General features: G+C 29.2%; 1 protein-coding gene across 1 annotated transcript in view; it reads right to left on the bottom strand.

Annotated features, from left to right (window-relative positions):
- Positions 1-14268, bottom strand: part of LOC115876577 (probable G-protein coupled receptor 158) — a 94841-nt gene that overhangs the window by 32124 nt on the left and 48449 nt on the right. Inside the window, exons 4-5 of the mRNA XM_030892393.1 lie at positions 12812-12880; positions 10479-10628 (exon numbers count right to left, since the gene is read on the bottom strand). Coding sequence (XP_030748253.1) covers positions 10479-10628; positions 12812-12880 — 219 coding nt within the window. The remainder of the gene's footprint in view (positions 1-10478; positions 10629-12811; positions 12881-14268) is intronic.

The following is a 14268-nucleotide window of genomic DNA, read 5'->3' as shown; positions in this document are numbered from 1 at the left end:
GCGGTTAATAAAAGGTAATCGCCGGCGGTTGTCAAAATGTTGCAATTTTTTTAATTTTTAAAGTTAAATTACTAGGTTATTTTCAATTTATTTTACAAATGGTGAAGAGAAAATATGTTTCTTTTGACCAGATCTACCACCACTTAAAATACTTGCACTTATTTCTGAGAGTATGTTGATTTAGAGTATAGGTACTGCTTAAAGAAACAACGTTTAATTTTTAATATAAAATTCAGCGGTTATAATATTATTTGTAATAATTGAGAAAATTACCATAAAAAATTTTCAGTCATCTTATACCCCTAAAATGTTAAATAAAATAAAGAATACTTAATTCATGTATTACCATTTTTGTAGAGAACACTATTAACACATTAAATATTTGTAGTTTTACAATTTTGTGTGAGCTTTGATCAAGTGTTTGAGGTAATAATAATATCTTCGGTATAGATTATAGATTACGGTGTATTAATTGAAAATCTCTGAAACAAAGAATGTATTCTAATATTAAAAAAGTATCATTTTATTGGAGAAATCTTTTCAGCTACCTTTGTCGTATTGACGTATTTTATATAAAAATGAAGAAAATTTTAAATTTCATATGAAGCTCTTTGGAGTAGGTCACCTTGTAGAATTATGTCGTATACTATAGAGAGAGTGACCCAGTTCTTTATGCCGACAATATTCATAATAACGCTCTCGAATGAACAGATGCCTTTCGTCCTTTCGTGACCTGGGTGTAATGTTTTATTCCAAATTTTCTTTTTATTTTCTCTTTATTATAACTGCATAATAACGAAGTCTCTTATATTAATGACAGTTTATTATAACTTGGTTGGGTTTTGAACTTGAATATGCATAAATAATAAAATCTTGTGCTTTATGAATAATAATGGTCTCCCTACAATATCTTTAAAACATAGGAAAATTTTAATAATGTCTATATGGCCTTTGTGACAGGCTTATTTCTTGAAAACAGCCTGGATTTTCCTTTACTACTCAAAGAAAAAACTAAAAAATTACAAAGTTATTTTTTTGTAAAAACCACTGCGTTAGAATCCAAACTAAAAATAACTTGTCGGTTGCTTACTACTTGTAAACAAATTTGCCTTACCAACAAAACTGCTTAACGTTTCTGGATGTATATTCTGTCTCTGCATTCACAAAGTAGTTACATTTAGACATTTCAAATATATTTTTTATTCTTCTTATTTTTTGCTTTTGACTAGGAGTTGATATATACCCCCTGAAACGTTAGATATTTTTGTTGGTTAGGTAAATAAAATGTAGGCAAATTTCTTTACGAGAAAAAAACCGCTAACAAACTGCTTTTTTTAGATTTTAAGACTGCTGCAAAATAAAATATTTATTTAAACACAATTTATTTAACACTAATTAACAAAAAAAAATAACGACAAAAGACTTAAAGAACTATTTACAAACGATTTATAACTATTTATCTAGAAAGAATTTATTTTGAATTTTAGCGCGTCAACTGTACTCGTCTATTTATGTCTGTCTTTCTCAGGCTTCAAACCTAACCGTCGGATTTTATACCCACAGCTAAAGAGTTTCTCGAATAGTCCATAAATCATTAGGTGCATAGAGAAGGTTTCGAATGTTCTCCTATGTTCTACTCCATTCCAGTGGAACTCGTTTTTTCTCGAATGTTCGAATGAATCATTACGGTGTATATTCTTTAATGCGATGTTAAGGTCATCTGTGGGCCGGACATATAGTTAGGTTAGGTCGAGTCCACACGGATCCGCAACAATATATATATTTTTTGCTTCAAGTAAAAAGAAGCATGAATTTACATACTCAAACAGTAATGTCCCACCTTAACTTTACTTAAAATATCAGGTATATATCTAGATATAATAGGATATTACTACTCTGATATACACTGTATACTTTATTATGCTATTACATATAATACACTTACCAGTGACTATATTAAAATAGAAGAACGTCAAAAATATATGAAAATAATTTTAGAAGCACTTTTAATAAAAATTTTATGAAACTATATTTTAGATATCTTTTAACAGCAAGCCTTCTACTACCTCATAAATTTATTTGTCAAAGAATAGGTCTTTAGAAACCAATAGAGGCGGGAAGAAATATATCTGTAGACTTATTGGTTGTAAAGTTTTATTATGAAATAAAACATTTTACACATACACTTTTTCTGTATATCGTTTTTGTGTCTATAGACCATAAACTTGTTTGCGCTCTATAATATATTGCCTGTTATGAGGTGTGTACCCTAATCTTACAAGTTATGAAAACTAAATAAAATATTCAAGTGGTATATTATAGGTTTAAGTAATAAAATTAACATAAAGGTTTAAATAGTGTGAAGCAAGGACTTATCTGTATATTATCTATATATAGATGGATTATATTATCTATATACAGGATGAGTCTTACATAAGTGCAAACATTTTCAGGACTAGTAGATCTCGATAAAAAAACATATTTTCTCTTTACCGTTATACAAATAAGTCCAAAATAATTGAGTTATTTTAGTATGAAAATTAAAAAAATATATTTTTTGTTTACATTTTGACAACAATTTGATCTTTTCTGATTTTTCTTGTAAATTTAATGTACTACCTATGTTGCCATATTATCAAGAAATTATGCTTTTTAACTTAAAAAAAATCCAAAAATTTTTCATAGACGTGTTTCTGGGGTCGAATACTATATACAATCCTTAAAAATATTTGCTCTTATTTAAGTAGGTACAAATACATTTTTAAATCAATTCAATAGAAATGAAATAATATAAGATTTTAAAGTGATAAATTGAACTTTGTTTTTAGTGACAAATATAAGTATTTCTTACTATGAAGCAAATTTTTTCGTCAATGAACAAAATTAGTATAATAATTGAATAAAAATGCAGTTGTAAAATTTATTATATTTTTTTTATTAAACATTTTAATTATCTATACTAATATATAAAATCCTTAAGTGACTGACATACTGATTAATCACGATCCTGCTCAAACCACTCAAAGTAAGAAGCTCAATTTTGGCATATAGGCTGATTCTAGGGTATAGAGGTTCGATAAGAAGGGATTTTTCGAAATTCCAGTCCAAGAGGGTAAAACCACCCTTCAAATATTACAATATTTTTATTTAAAAAACGGCCAAGTTTCCGAAAAAACGCTTAAAAACGTATATTTTATTTTGTTGTTTTACATATTTTAAGATTTTTTATAAATTTATACAGGGTGTTTCATAAAATATGACCATTGCGTAATCACGATTCTGCTTAAACTGCTTGACGTTTAAAGCTGATTTTTGGCAAACGGATTGACTGTGGGGTGTAGAGGTTCGATAAGGAGGGGTTTCTCGAATCTCAAATTCCAAGAGGGTGAAAACGCCCCTCAAATATTACAATATTTGTTATTTAAAAAACGGTTAGTCTTTCGGAAAAACGCTTGGACAAGCATAATTTATTTGTTTTTTTTACATATTTTGAAATTTTTTAAAAATCATACAGGGTGTTCCAAAAAGTTGGGTAATTTCTTAACCACGATTCTGCGTAAACTGCTTGACGTAAAAAGCTTATTTTTGGCAACGGAATTTTACGAAAGTCAAATTCTAACGAGATAAAACTACCCCTCAAATATTACCAAGTTATATAATAATATCGCCATATTGTTTTTTCTCATGCTGACATAAATGTGAGAAAATTTTATCCAGTTTGTATGTTAATGGAAATTCTTGCTTTGCTTTATCATCACCATTGCAAATGGTTCGACGCGAACGAAGTAGCTGGTACACGTTAGTCTACTATAAACTAAATTTTTTTGTCAATGAACAAAATCAGTATTATAACTGATTAAAAATGCAGTTGTACAATTTATTATTTTTTAAATTAAACAGTTTATTTACGCTAATAACAAACAAATCTCAATATATGTTTGCTCTACTGCATGTCCCTTTCTGCGATTTCAAACGTATCAACAGCAAAAGCTGTAAAAAACAAAACATTTCCCTCACATTTTATCTCTCAATCAAACTTTACAACCAATATAAACCGACAGATATACGTATGCACCTCTTCCCGCTCCACTCTCCGTTTTTTACTATCGAACCTCAACAAATTTTCGACGAAAACTTTACAATGCCTCAGGTTCATGAATACTTTGTATCGAAGGGACACGCTTGGATAAATCGCTGGGATGGGCCAAGTCCCATTTCGAAAAGAGGTTTCTTTCTTCTTAATTTATTTTTGGAAAAGTTTTCTGGAATAGAATAGAAAGTTCCTTTTTGGTTTATATTCTTGCATTTTTTCGGTAACATATTATAATAGAAACGTTGTTCTAAGTGGTTGCTTCTTAAGAATAAGTTGGACTCAAAGAATCAAAAACTGACAGATAAATAACCAAATTACAAAATAAAAAATGAAAATATATATTTTTTATTTATATATTAATATCCCAAAAACTATCGAAATATATTTACTCATATCTTAGGATTATGTAAAGTGATCTGAAAGGACGCCAAAAATGCAATAATATACAGGGTGTTCCGTTTAAAAAAAATCATCCTGATCCACTCACACTTTTTTGACCCATCCTATAAATGTTATAATATTTTCCTGAAATACATCCTAGTACATACTTCAGGCACACTTCAAGTTTGTTTTAAACAAAATTTCTAAGTTTTTTATTCTAGGAGCTACAAAGGACCGATGAATTATTGCCGGATCCTGTATATTAATACTGACAAATTGATTTGCTATATACAGGGTCGCTGTTATTTATGGAAACGGTCGATTATTAGGTAAAATATAGGAGGTACCGCAAAAAGTTAAATATAGTAAATAAAGTTATAGGGTTTATACATATCTATTAACGGGTATTATATTTAAGTATACAGGGTAGGTCATAAAGTCGTGGCACATCAAAATTTCATTTTTTTAAATGGATAATAAAAATAAAATAAAATAAATGGTATATTATTGCATATTTCGGTTCTTCCTTCAATTCTAAGCAAAAATAAATTTATGAAATACACAATGTACCTCAAACCAACCATTTCCGAGTTGTTGACTTTTGAAAATGTCAATTAAACAATTTGATTTAATTAATTTTGATATGTTCAGTTTCATTTAACGATGTCATTCTGCCGAAACTGTGATACTTAATAATATTTCACATTAGTTCTCAAGTTAGCATTTATAGATGTATAAAATGAGAGCACATCAAGTCTGGAAATTACAAAATTTTTGTTTAACATTTCAATTCTTCAATTTATGTAAGGGGGTTTCATTTAAAAAAAGCTTCATGTGATACAAATTTATGACCGACCCTGTATACTTAAATTTACTAGTAGCTAATAGGAAATTAAAAACCCATTAAAACAGTATCACAGTTTCGACAGAATGGCATCATTAAATTAAACCAAACACATCGAAATTAAATCGAATTGTTTAAGTGATATTTTCAAAAGTCAATAACTCGGAAACGGTTGGTTTGAAGTACATTGTGTGTATTTTGATTTTTGTTTAGAATTAAAGGAAGAATTGAAATATGTAATAACATACAGGGGGTTCTATTTAAAAAAATGAAACTTTGATGTGTCACGACTTTATGAACAACCCGGTATTTCTAAATTTATTACTCGTTAATAGATATTTAAAAATCCTATAACTTTTGTATTTAACTTTTTGCGGTACCTCCTATATTTTAACTAATAATCGACCGTTTCCATACATAAAAGTGACCCTGTATAGCAAATTATACATGAAATTTAACGACGGTAATTATATTATAACGTGCATTGATGTTATCCTTAGCAACCAAACACAACTTCTAACAACAGTTCTAAAAATAGACAGAGCAATAAATAAGTAAAATAATAATAATAATTTACAATATAAATATTTTAAGTTAAAATTAATTAAAATGATGTTTTGTAACAACAACGGACTAAAAATCGAAATATTTTATGAATTGAAAAACACGTTTTATCAATTCGTCTGACAACCAAAAAAAAATATAAATCCTTTTGCATGATAGTCAGAGAATAAAAATCAATTTTATTTAATTTCCTGGATATTTTTTTGAAAAGAAATCCGATCCAATTTATAAACTGCTTCCAAATAAAACTAATTTTTCAACGAGCGGGACTTGAACGGAATAAATAATGGGACATCTGTGCCAGTAAAGTGATGGCAGTGCGCTTTTTAATGAATATAAAATAAAAAGCCATGTTTCAGAGGGAAAAATCATGAAAGGCATCGCAGTCAAGTTATTATGCTACCGGTAATCTGCAGCGCACGAGCCACCGTAAATTTTTAAACAGATTGAAATTGCACTCGTGTAAATTTTATATTTATCGATGCGGTTTAATTTGTATATTTTTTAACCCAGATTTGTTTGACATTTTCTCTATTCTGCACTGAAAATCTAAAGATTTAGTTGCATACGAAGATATTTTTTTTTCTATAGGCTTGGGGTATTTTAGTTGATTTCAAAAAAGTCCGACCGCAGCGCTGTATACAGTAGAAATCAGAAATTTTAACTATGTATTTCACGCCGTCCCGGTTACAGTTCATGTTGATCGTATTAAAATAATATTAAAATCGTGACTTTGTCATAATATTTAATTATTTTAGTTTTTTGCTAGTGCAGTTACTGAAACTATAAAACACTTAGGTATGAGTTTTGTGTGATGTAACGCTGTTTCGGGTAGTAAAAAATAAGTGAAAAAGAGTCTGAACTAGGCGTCGTGACAATTTCAAATGTTAATAAAATTGCCGAAAAAATGTTAACGCAACGCGTAAGAGAGAGCGTAATTAGGGCGTTTTTGGGTGCAATAACATTCAATAACTCAACATTTCCGGATATTCAGCTCTTCCGAAACAACATTTTATAGCTTCATAGTTTCTCACACTGATTTGATCAAAAGCAAAAATAGATTCAAGCAGTTCGACAAAACAAGTGGGTAAACAATGTGTCCGTTACTATACATAATCACGAAATTTAAAAGATATACAGGGTGGTCCGAACTGTTTTCCGGAAACTTCGGCAGCATATTTGCAAATAAAAATAAGTAAAAAAAAATAAGTATAAATGTATATCCTAAAATGCTTAGTTTCGGAGATACAGGGTGTAGAAGTTTCATTTATATTTCGATTTTTTTCAAATAATTTCTGAAGTAACCTCAATATTCGGATGAAAAATGGTGCCTGGGAATTTTTTTGACATGAGAAATTTGATTTTTATGTCAATATAACTTCTATTAGTAGGGGGCGTCACCCATATGTGTTTTAACTCTTTCGAAGATTGGACGAAAAGTTATTAATCTTCAAACCCCCAGATATTAATCTTCAAACTCCCAGACACCAATTTTCATCCAAATATTGACGTTACTTCATAAATTATTTGGAAAAAATCGAAATAAAAATGAAACTTCTACACTCTGTATCTCCCAAACTAAGCAATTTGGGATATATATTTATACGAACTTTTTTACTTATTTTATCCGCAGAATATACTGCCGAAGTTTCCGGAATACAATTCGAACCACCCTGTATATCTACCTACTATGAGAGGATAAAATTTACCTAATTTGCAGTATTAATGGTATACTTTTTTAATCAACTAGTATTACAACAGTAGAACTACTACACAGAAACCAATATCCACTACGTAAAAATAAAAAAAAATGTGTGAGGTTTATTTCATTTAAAAAACTGTATATTTATACAAAAAGAAAAGTGTATTTAAACTCTTCACGGCGCTGAAACTGATCTTTCAAGGAGCCATGCTTGCACAGAATAATAATCGGAACTTCGCCGGGGAAATGGAGCGAGTGCTCTTTTTTAATGAATACGAAATAAAAGGCGTAAAATGTCAGAGGAGAAAGATTCATAAAAGAAATGGCAGGCAAGTGATACTGCTCGTAATTTCTAGTACACTCAAAGAGAAAGCGTAAATTTTTAAAGAGATTAAGATGGAAATCCTGTAAATCTAATATACATATATCAGTTGTTCTTTACCGACATTTAGATGTATAATATTTATTTAATATATTAATATCAATAATAATAATATTGATATTAATATATTATATATTTTTTTTTGTTTCATTTCTTTTACCTGGTATACTATATATTTTTTTCTTTTTATTCTTGGCTTAAGATCGTTGGGGTTGCAAAGATGTTACTGGGTTCTGTTCATTATTTTATTTTTATGACGACGTTTCGACAGTATATGTCTTTTTAAGTCTCTTGAACGTAGATTCCTACAGAATTAAAATTGTTAAAAACTGGACAAAAAACACAATAACACATGTTAAAACTATTATTTTAATTGTTTTGGGGACATCACACTTTAGTATAGAGCACGTATTTTCTAGCAGACCGTTTTAAATAAAACATATTCATCGTTTCAATAGCCGATGTCTACTTAGTAAGTATTTAGTAAGTGGACATCGGCAAAAAAAATAAACAAAACAATTATAATAGTTTTAATATGTGTTATTGTGCTTTTGTCCAGTTTTTAACAATTATAATTCTGTAGGAATCTATGTTCAAGAGACTTGAAAAAGACATATACTGTCGAAAAGTCGTGCGTCGTCTTAAAAATAAAATAATGAACAAAACCTAGTAAATCTTTACAACCCCAACGACCTAAAAGCCAAGAATAAAAAGAAAAAAATATATTATATTTTATTTTAAAAAAATAATCCCGATCCACTCACACCATCCTATAAAAGTTAAAATATTTTCCTGAAATATATCCTCGTACATACTACTTGCATTTAAAGAAAATTCTCAGGTTTTTATTCTAGGAGTTACAGATGCCCGACGCACTGTTGCCAGACCCTGTATATTTCAAATCAATAATTAATATATACATTCAGTTACACTGAAATTAAATATACAATGAGTTAATCCTTTTCTGATAATATAAAAAAATAGTTGTCATATGTGTTATGTTTGAACTATTATAAATTATGAAATAAAATATCTTCTTGGACTTACATTTTGTCTTTAATTCTATAATTTTACACAACGTTTCAGTCAGATGAATCACTGACCTTTATCATGTGTAAATTTTCCAAAACACCAGGAAAGTGGTTTGGAAACCAAGGCCAATCCTCAGAATTAGCAACAAGGTAATAAAAGAAGTATCGTCCGTAAAATATCTAAGAGTCCAAACTAAAATAATTTCGGATTTTCATTGTCTTTATTTATTTTTGATGAACACAACATTTTGTACAGAAGAATCGCTAACCGTTATCAAGTTGTAAACTAATATAATTCGTAAAACTACAGAGATTTTATACTACAGCCATTCACACGTGAAGAAGTTGGGTACAGTAAACCGTGAGGTTGTCTACTTAGAGTGCCTGCATTGGTGTGTTTTATCAGTAGTAGCCATATCGTAGATATTTCTGTACTAGGATTGCTAAAGATATTATATAACAGTATGAGAGTATATAGATATTATATACAGTTGTCGGAAGATCAGGTTGGTCAACAGGAAACCTCATTGACCTCATTGGAAAAAGCGTAAATTTAAAGAAGCCGTTTTTATAGCAAACAATAATTGTACACACTTTTGTTTGTTTTGTATAAATACACACCCTAAAATAATAGTATATTGTTTTATTAGGAGTACAAATGACACTTTTTGTGGCGAGGCTGTACGTTGACATACAGCCAAGTTTAATAATGTATTTTCGTACTTTTATGCTTAGGAGCAAAGATGCTTTACTTTTATGCCTAGGCGTTATAATGACTTTTTTCTACGACTAGCCTAGAAAATGCAGTTTGACACACGGAAAACTCGATCTGAAATTGGCGTTTTGCAAACTGTTGTGTGCTAAGGATTGGACACGACATCTGCCAATTTTAACATTTTTAACCTCCAATGTTTAGCTGAAACGCCAAACGCAACGCAGTCGTCAGAAAAGTGTCATCATTACATCGCAAATTATTTCACAAAACTGGCAAAAACTGAGTGAGTCTGGTGCTAATTTGTAGGCGGAGAAAAAATAGGGTAAAAAACTCATTCGAAAACTTCTTTGTACACTCGTTCGACTTGTGGCTCTTGCCTGCGGCTCGAGCCAACAAACTGTCGAACTCGTGTGCAAAACGTCGTTTTCAAAACTCGTTGTTTAATATACTATTTAATATTGTCAATCATGTCGCAAAAATTAATACTTTGTAACGTTTGAAAAAAAATATATTTTTTAAATAAATTAACTCTTAACTTTTTTTAAGAACAAAAAATAAAATAACTAAGTAATATTTTTTTTTCGTATTATTTTGTACCAAGTAAAATAGCAGACACATCAAGGACTTCACCAAGGATGTCGTCGTTGGAGAGGCTATATGGATACTTAAAAATTAGAACGCATGATTAACATTGACATTTTTAACTATTATTAAAAAACTCCGCATATGCACGATCGTTACAAATCTATAAAACCAATTAACTTACCCATCTGTGCGCTTTTCTCGTCCTAAACTCTATCAAGTGTCTGTACAGTTTCAGTATGATCGCTCCATAGCAAACGATGAATCCAATCTCCCTGATCCAGGGCTCCAGCAGACACTGGATAATAGATGGTTCGAATATTCTTATGACGACCTGTAAATAAAATTGAAGCCAGATCAATATTTAAGTGGAGCGCGAACGACGGCGGACAGAGAAAAAACAGTTTTTTACAGAGACGAGGGTACAGAATAAATTTTATCCACTCTCAATGACGGAAGTGGAAAGAAGAATAGGAGAGAGGTCGTGGAAAAAACACGTCCGGTCAATATTTGCGAACGGCTCTCATAATTATTGAGCGGTAGTGTAGTGGGTCGATTTATGGTAGAGGAAAAAAGAAGAGACAAGTGAGAAGCCTTAGTAGTTTGAGAAAATGTAACTATAATTTCAGGGATTGCAACAAATTCGTTATAGGCTTGATGAATTTTAGTTGATTTCAACAAATTCCGACCGCAGCGCTTCAACGGCAAATACCAGAAATTATCAGCACCTATTTTACGCCGCTGTCATGTAGATCGCATTAAAATAATACTGAAATCATGGTTTTGTCATAATATTTAAGTATTTTAGTTTTTCGTTACTGAAGGTATTGAGACTATAAAGGTTCGAGGTTTGTGTGATGTAACGCTGTTTCGGGTAGTAAAAATAAGTAAAAAAGAATTCGCATTAGGCGTCGTGTTGTGTTGTGACGAAAAAATGTTAACGCGTCAAGGAGAGCGTAATTAAGGCGTTGTTGGGTGCATTAGCATTCAATAACTCAACTTTCTCGAATATTTAACACTCCTAAAACAACATTTTATAGCTTCATAGATTCTCCCACCGATTTGATCAAAAGCAAAAATGGATTCAAGCAGTTTGACGAAACAAGTGAGTAAACAAAATGCTCGTTACATAATCAAAAAATGAAATAGACATATTTTCGAATAAAATCAAAATATAATTTGCAATCTTAATGGTATACTTTTTTTAATCAACTAGCTATTAAATGTTTTATAAACATCTTCTAAAATTATAATTATGTACCTTTAAAAAGTTTCATTATAGCCGAAATAGTCCCAATTATGCCCCACTAGCAAAACCGGTGATTAAAACTTTACTATCCTCGCTTCCGTATGACTGAATACTGTAGGTGTATTAAAAATAGTATTTTTACATTGAAAACTACGTCGATGTCGCAAATAACAAAGTAAAAACTTACAAATTTTTAAACTAAAGAAAAACTAAAAAAAGTTGACGTCAATAAATAGACATAATTTGCTAAAATTTTTCAATCTATAAAATTTGTTTTAGCAGTAGTAGGTACCAGTTATTAATCCTGAATTTTTTTTAAAAATTCGAAATTTTTTGAAAAATATCTTGGATTTTTGTTTAGTTTTTAGTTAAAAAACATAATTTCTTGATAATATGGCAACATAAGTATTAGATTAAATTTACAAGAAAGAAATTCCAGAAAAGATCCAGTGGTTCTCAAAATTTTAGCAAAAAAGATTTTTTTTCGAAATTTTCAAAGTAAAATAACTCCGTTATTTTGGACTTATTTGAAAAACGATAAAGAGAAAATATGTTTCTTTTATCGAGATCTACCAACTCTTAAAATACTTGCAATTATTTCTGGGACACCCTGTAGTGGGCTCTATTAAAATTTAACATAATACATATACATAAGTTTCAAAACATGCATTTTCCTCTTCATTTACCTCGACTTTTTCTATAAATATTTCATACCATTTTAGAGTAAAATTTAAAAACGAAATTTTTAATCCAATTATGTTTTAATAATAATTGTTTATAATATAGTAAATATAAAGTTTTCAATTATTTTAAAGGTTTTTTATGGTTGTAGGCAACGATCAATAAATACTGGTGCATATGCATTAAATTTTATAACTTATATTGGAAAAATTAAACTTTGTGTGCTTGCTTTTAATTAACCATTAATCGATAGTGTCTGTGTGCACTAAAGTTGGTAAATTAGAAAACTTTTGCTATATAAGCTATAGAGCTTATAAAGCATTCGAGAAATTTCTTGAGGGATAAAGTTTTAAATTTATATAAAGGCGCTATTACAATATTTTATTTTAATACATAACTGTCGACTATTATTATTAAAGACATTAATACGATTACCACATACTAAGTAAAAATCGACCTCTTTTATATTTCACAAATTTTAGTTAGTAGAATATTATATTAAATAGCTAATAAAATAGAATTTGGATTATTTCATAAATTCATTATTGATTAATATTTCGTATCTCATAAAAATGTCATATACTTACAGTATTATACAAAATAAAGACTCCTAGTAATATAGTTTCTAAAATGGTCCACATACCAGTCGCTATAGCCTGAAATTAAAAAAAAAGAATTATAAGTATTATATATTTTCATAATATAACTTGCTATGATATACGTTTTTTTATAATCATGAATCTTTGTTGCAAAAATTAAGATTGCTTAAATATACAATATTTTTGAATGTCATATCTTTAATTAGAGTTTTTGTGTAATTTTATATTGTTTTTATGAGGTCAATATATGAGAAGCGTACTATGAGGCCATAATACGAAAAGTACCGTATGATAAAAAAATGGAGTCAAAGACGGCTGGGGAATGACAGTCGATGATAATTTTAGCGAGGTCAATCTCTAGACGTCTTTTACTAAAAATTGACATAAAATTTGCCTAAAAATTAACACTAATTATAGAAAGATTTAAAAGGATAGAAAGTTTCCAGATACACAAATCTGTCTAAATATATAAAAATTATATTTTGTGAAATTTTAAAATACACCATTTAAACATAATTTTTACTCAATATAAAACTAAATTAAAACCTTTTTAACTCCAACTGGTAGTAAGCGTCATTAAAAAATAAACAAGAGTACGCTTCAATAAATGATGTCTAGGGCTTGGCCTCGTCAAAATTATACCAATAGTCATTCCCCAGCCGTCTTTGACGTCGGTTTTTATATGGTACTAATTTCAAATTGCAAAATAAAAATGAAAGAAGAAAATAGAAAGCAAAGTTCAAAATTTTCTTTTTTTGAAAATGTCTGTAATATTTTGCCACCATACTGAGAAAATTTGTCATAATTTTTAACCTTTGATACTGTCTAGTTTGAGATATTCCCTAAATCTATAGAGGACATGTTTTTAAAACACATATATAAACATCGTTAAAACTGTGAATGTAGTTCTACATTTTCAAATATCCCAACTTTTCTTTTGACATGAATGTAATTTTGGTAGGAAAAAATAAAAAAAAAATGTTGGCTCTACAACTGCCCTCTCCTATATAGGTCGAGTATATGAAAATGGTGTAAATAAGAATTTGGAGAATTTTAATTTAAATTTAATTTGAAAGGAAAAAATGCGACGTGAGACGTTTTTCGAATGCCAGCTAAAATAGGAAGAAAGAAATGGGTTTTAATATTAAAAAAAGGTTTTGGAATTTTGTGAAGTAAACTTGAATTTTTGTAGTTCAAGCATTTGCATTACTACGTATGATAAAAAATATTGCAGAGAATAAATGTTAAATTATTTCATACTGTATCATAAAACACACCGTTACATACGTGATTTCAACCCGAAAAACAAGATTTTACAGTAATAAGTCTGCTAAAAATTTTTTTATCGGACTGTTTTACTTAGAGTAATTTCGGGTAATATGGAATACCATTTTTATTTTCCTATATAAATTCAATAATAATGGATTTTATAATCTCAAATTTTA

This window comes from Sitophilus oryzae, unplaced genomic scaffold (assembly GCF_002938485.1).
Source record: "Sitophilus oryzae breed Bouriz unplaced genomic scaffold, Soryzae_2.0 scaffold_1437_pilon_pilon, whole genome shotgun sequence".
Lineage (NCBI taxonomy): Eukaryota > Metazoa > Arthropoda > Insecta > Coleoptera > Curculionidae > Sitophilus > Sitophilus oryzae.
This window is presented reverse-complemented; position numbering and strand designations above follow the sequence as displayed.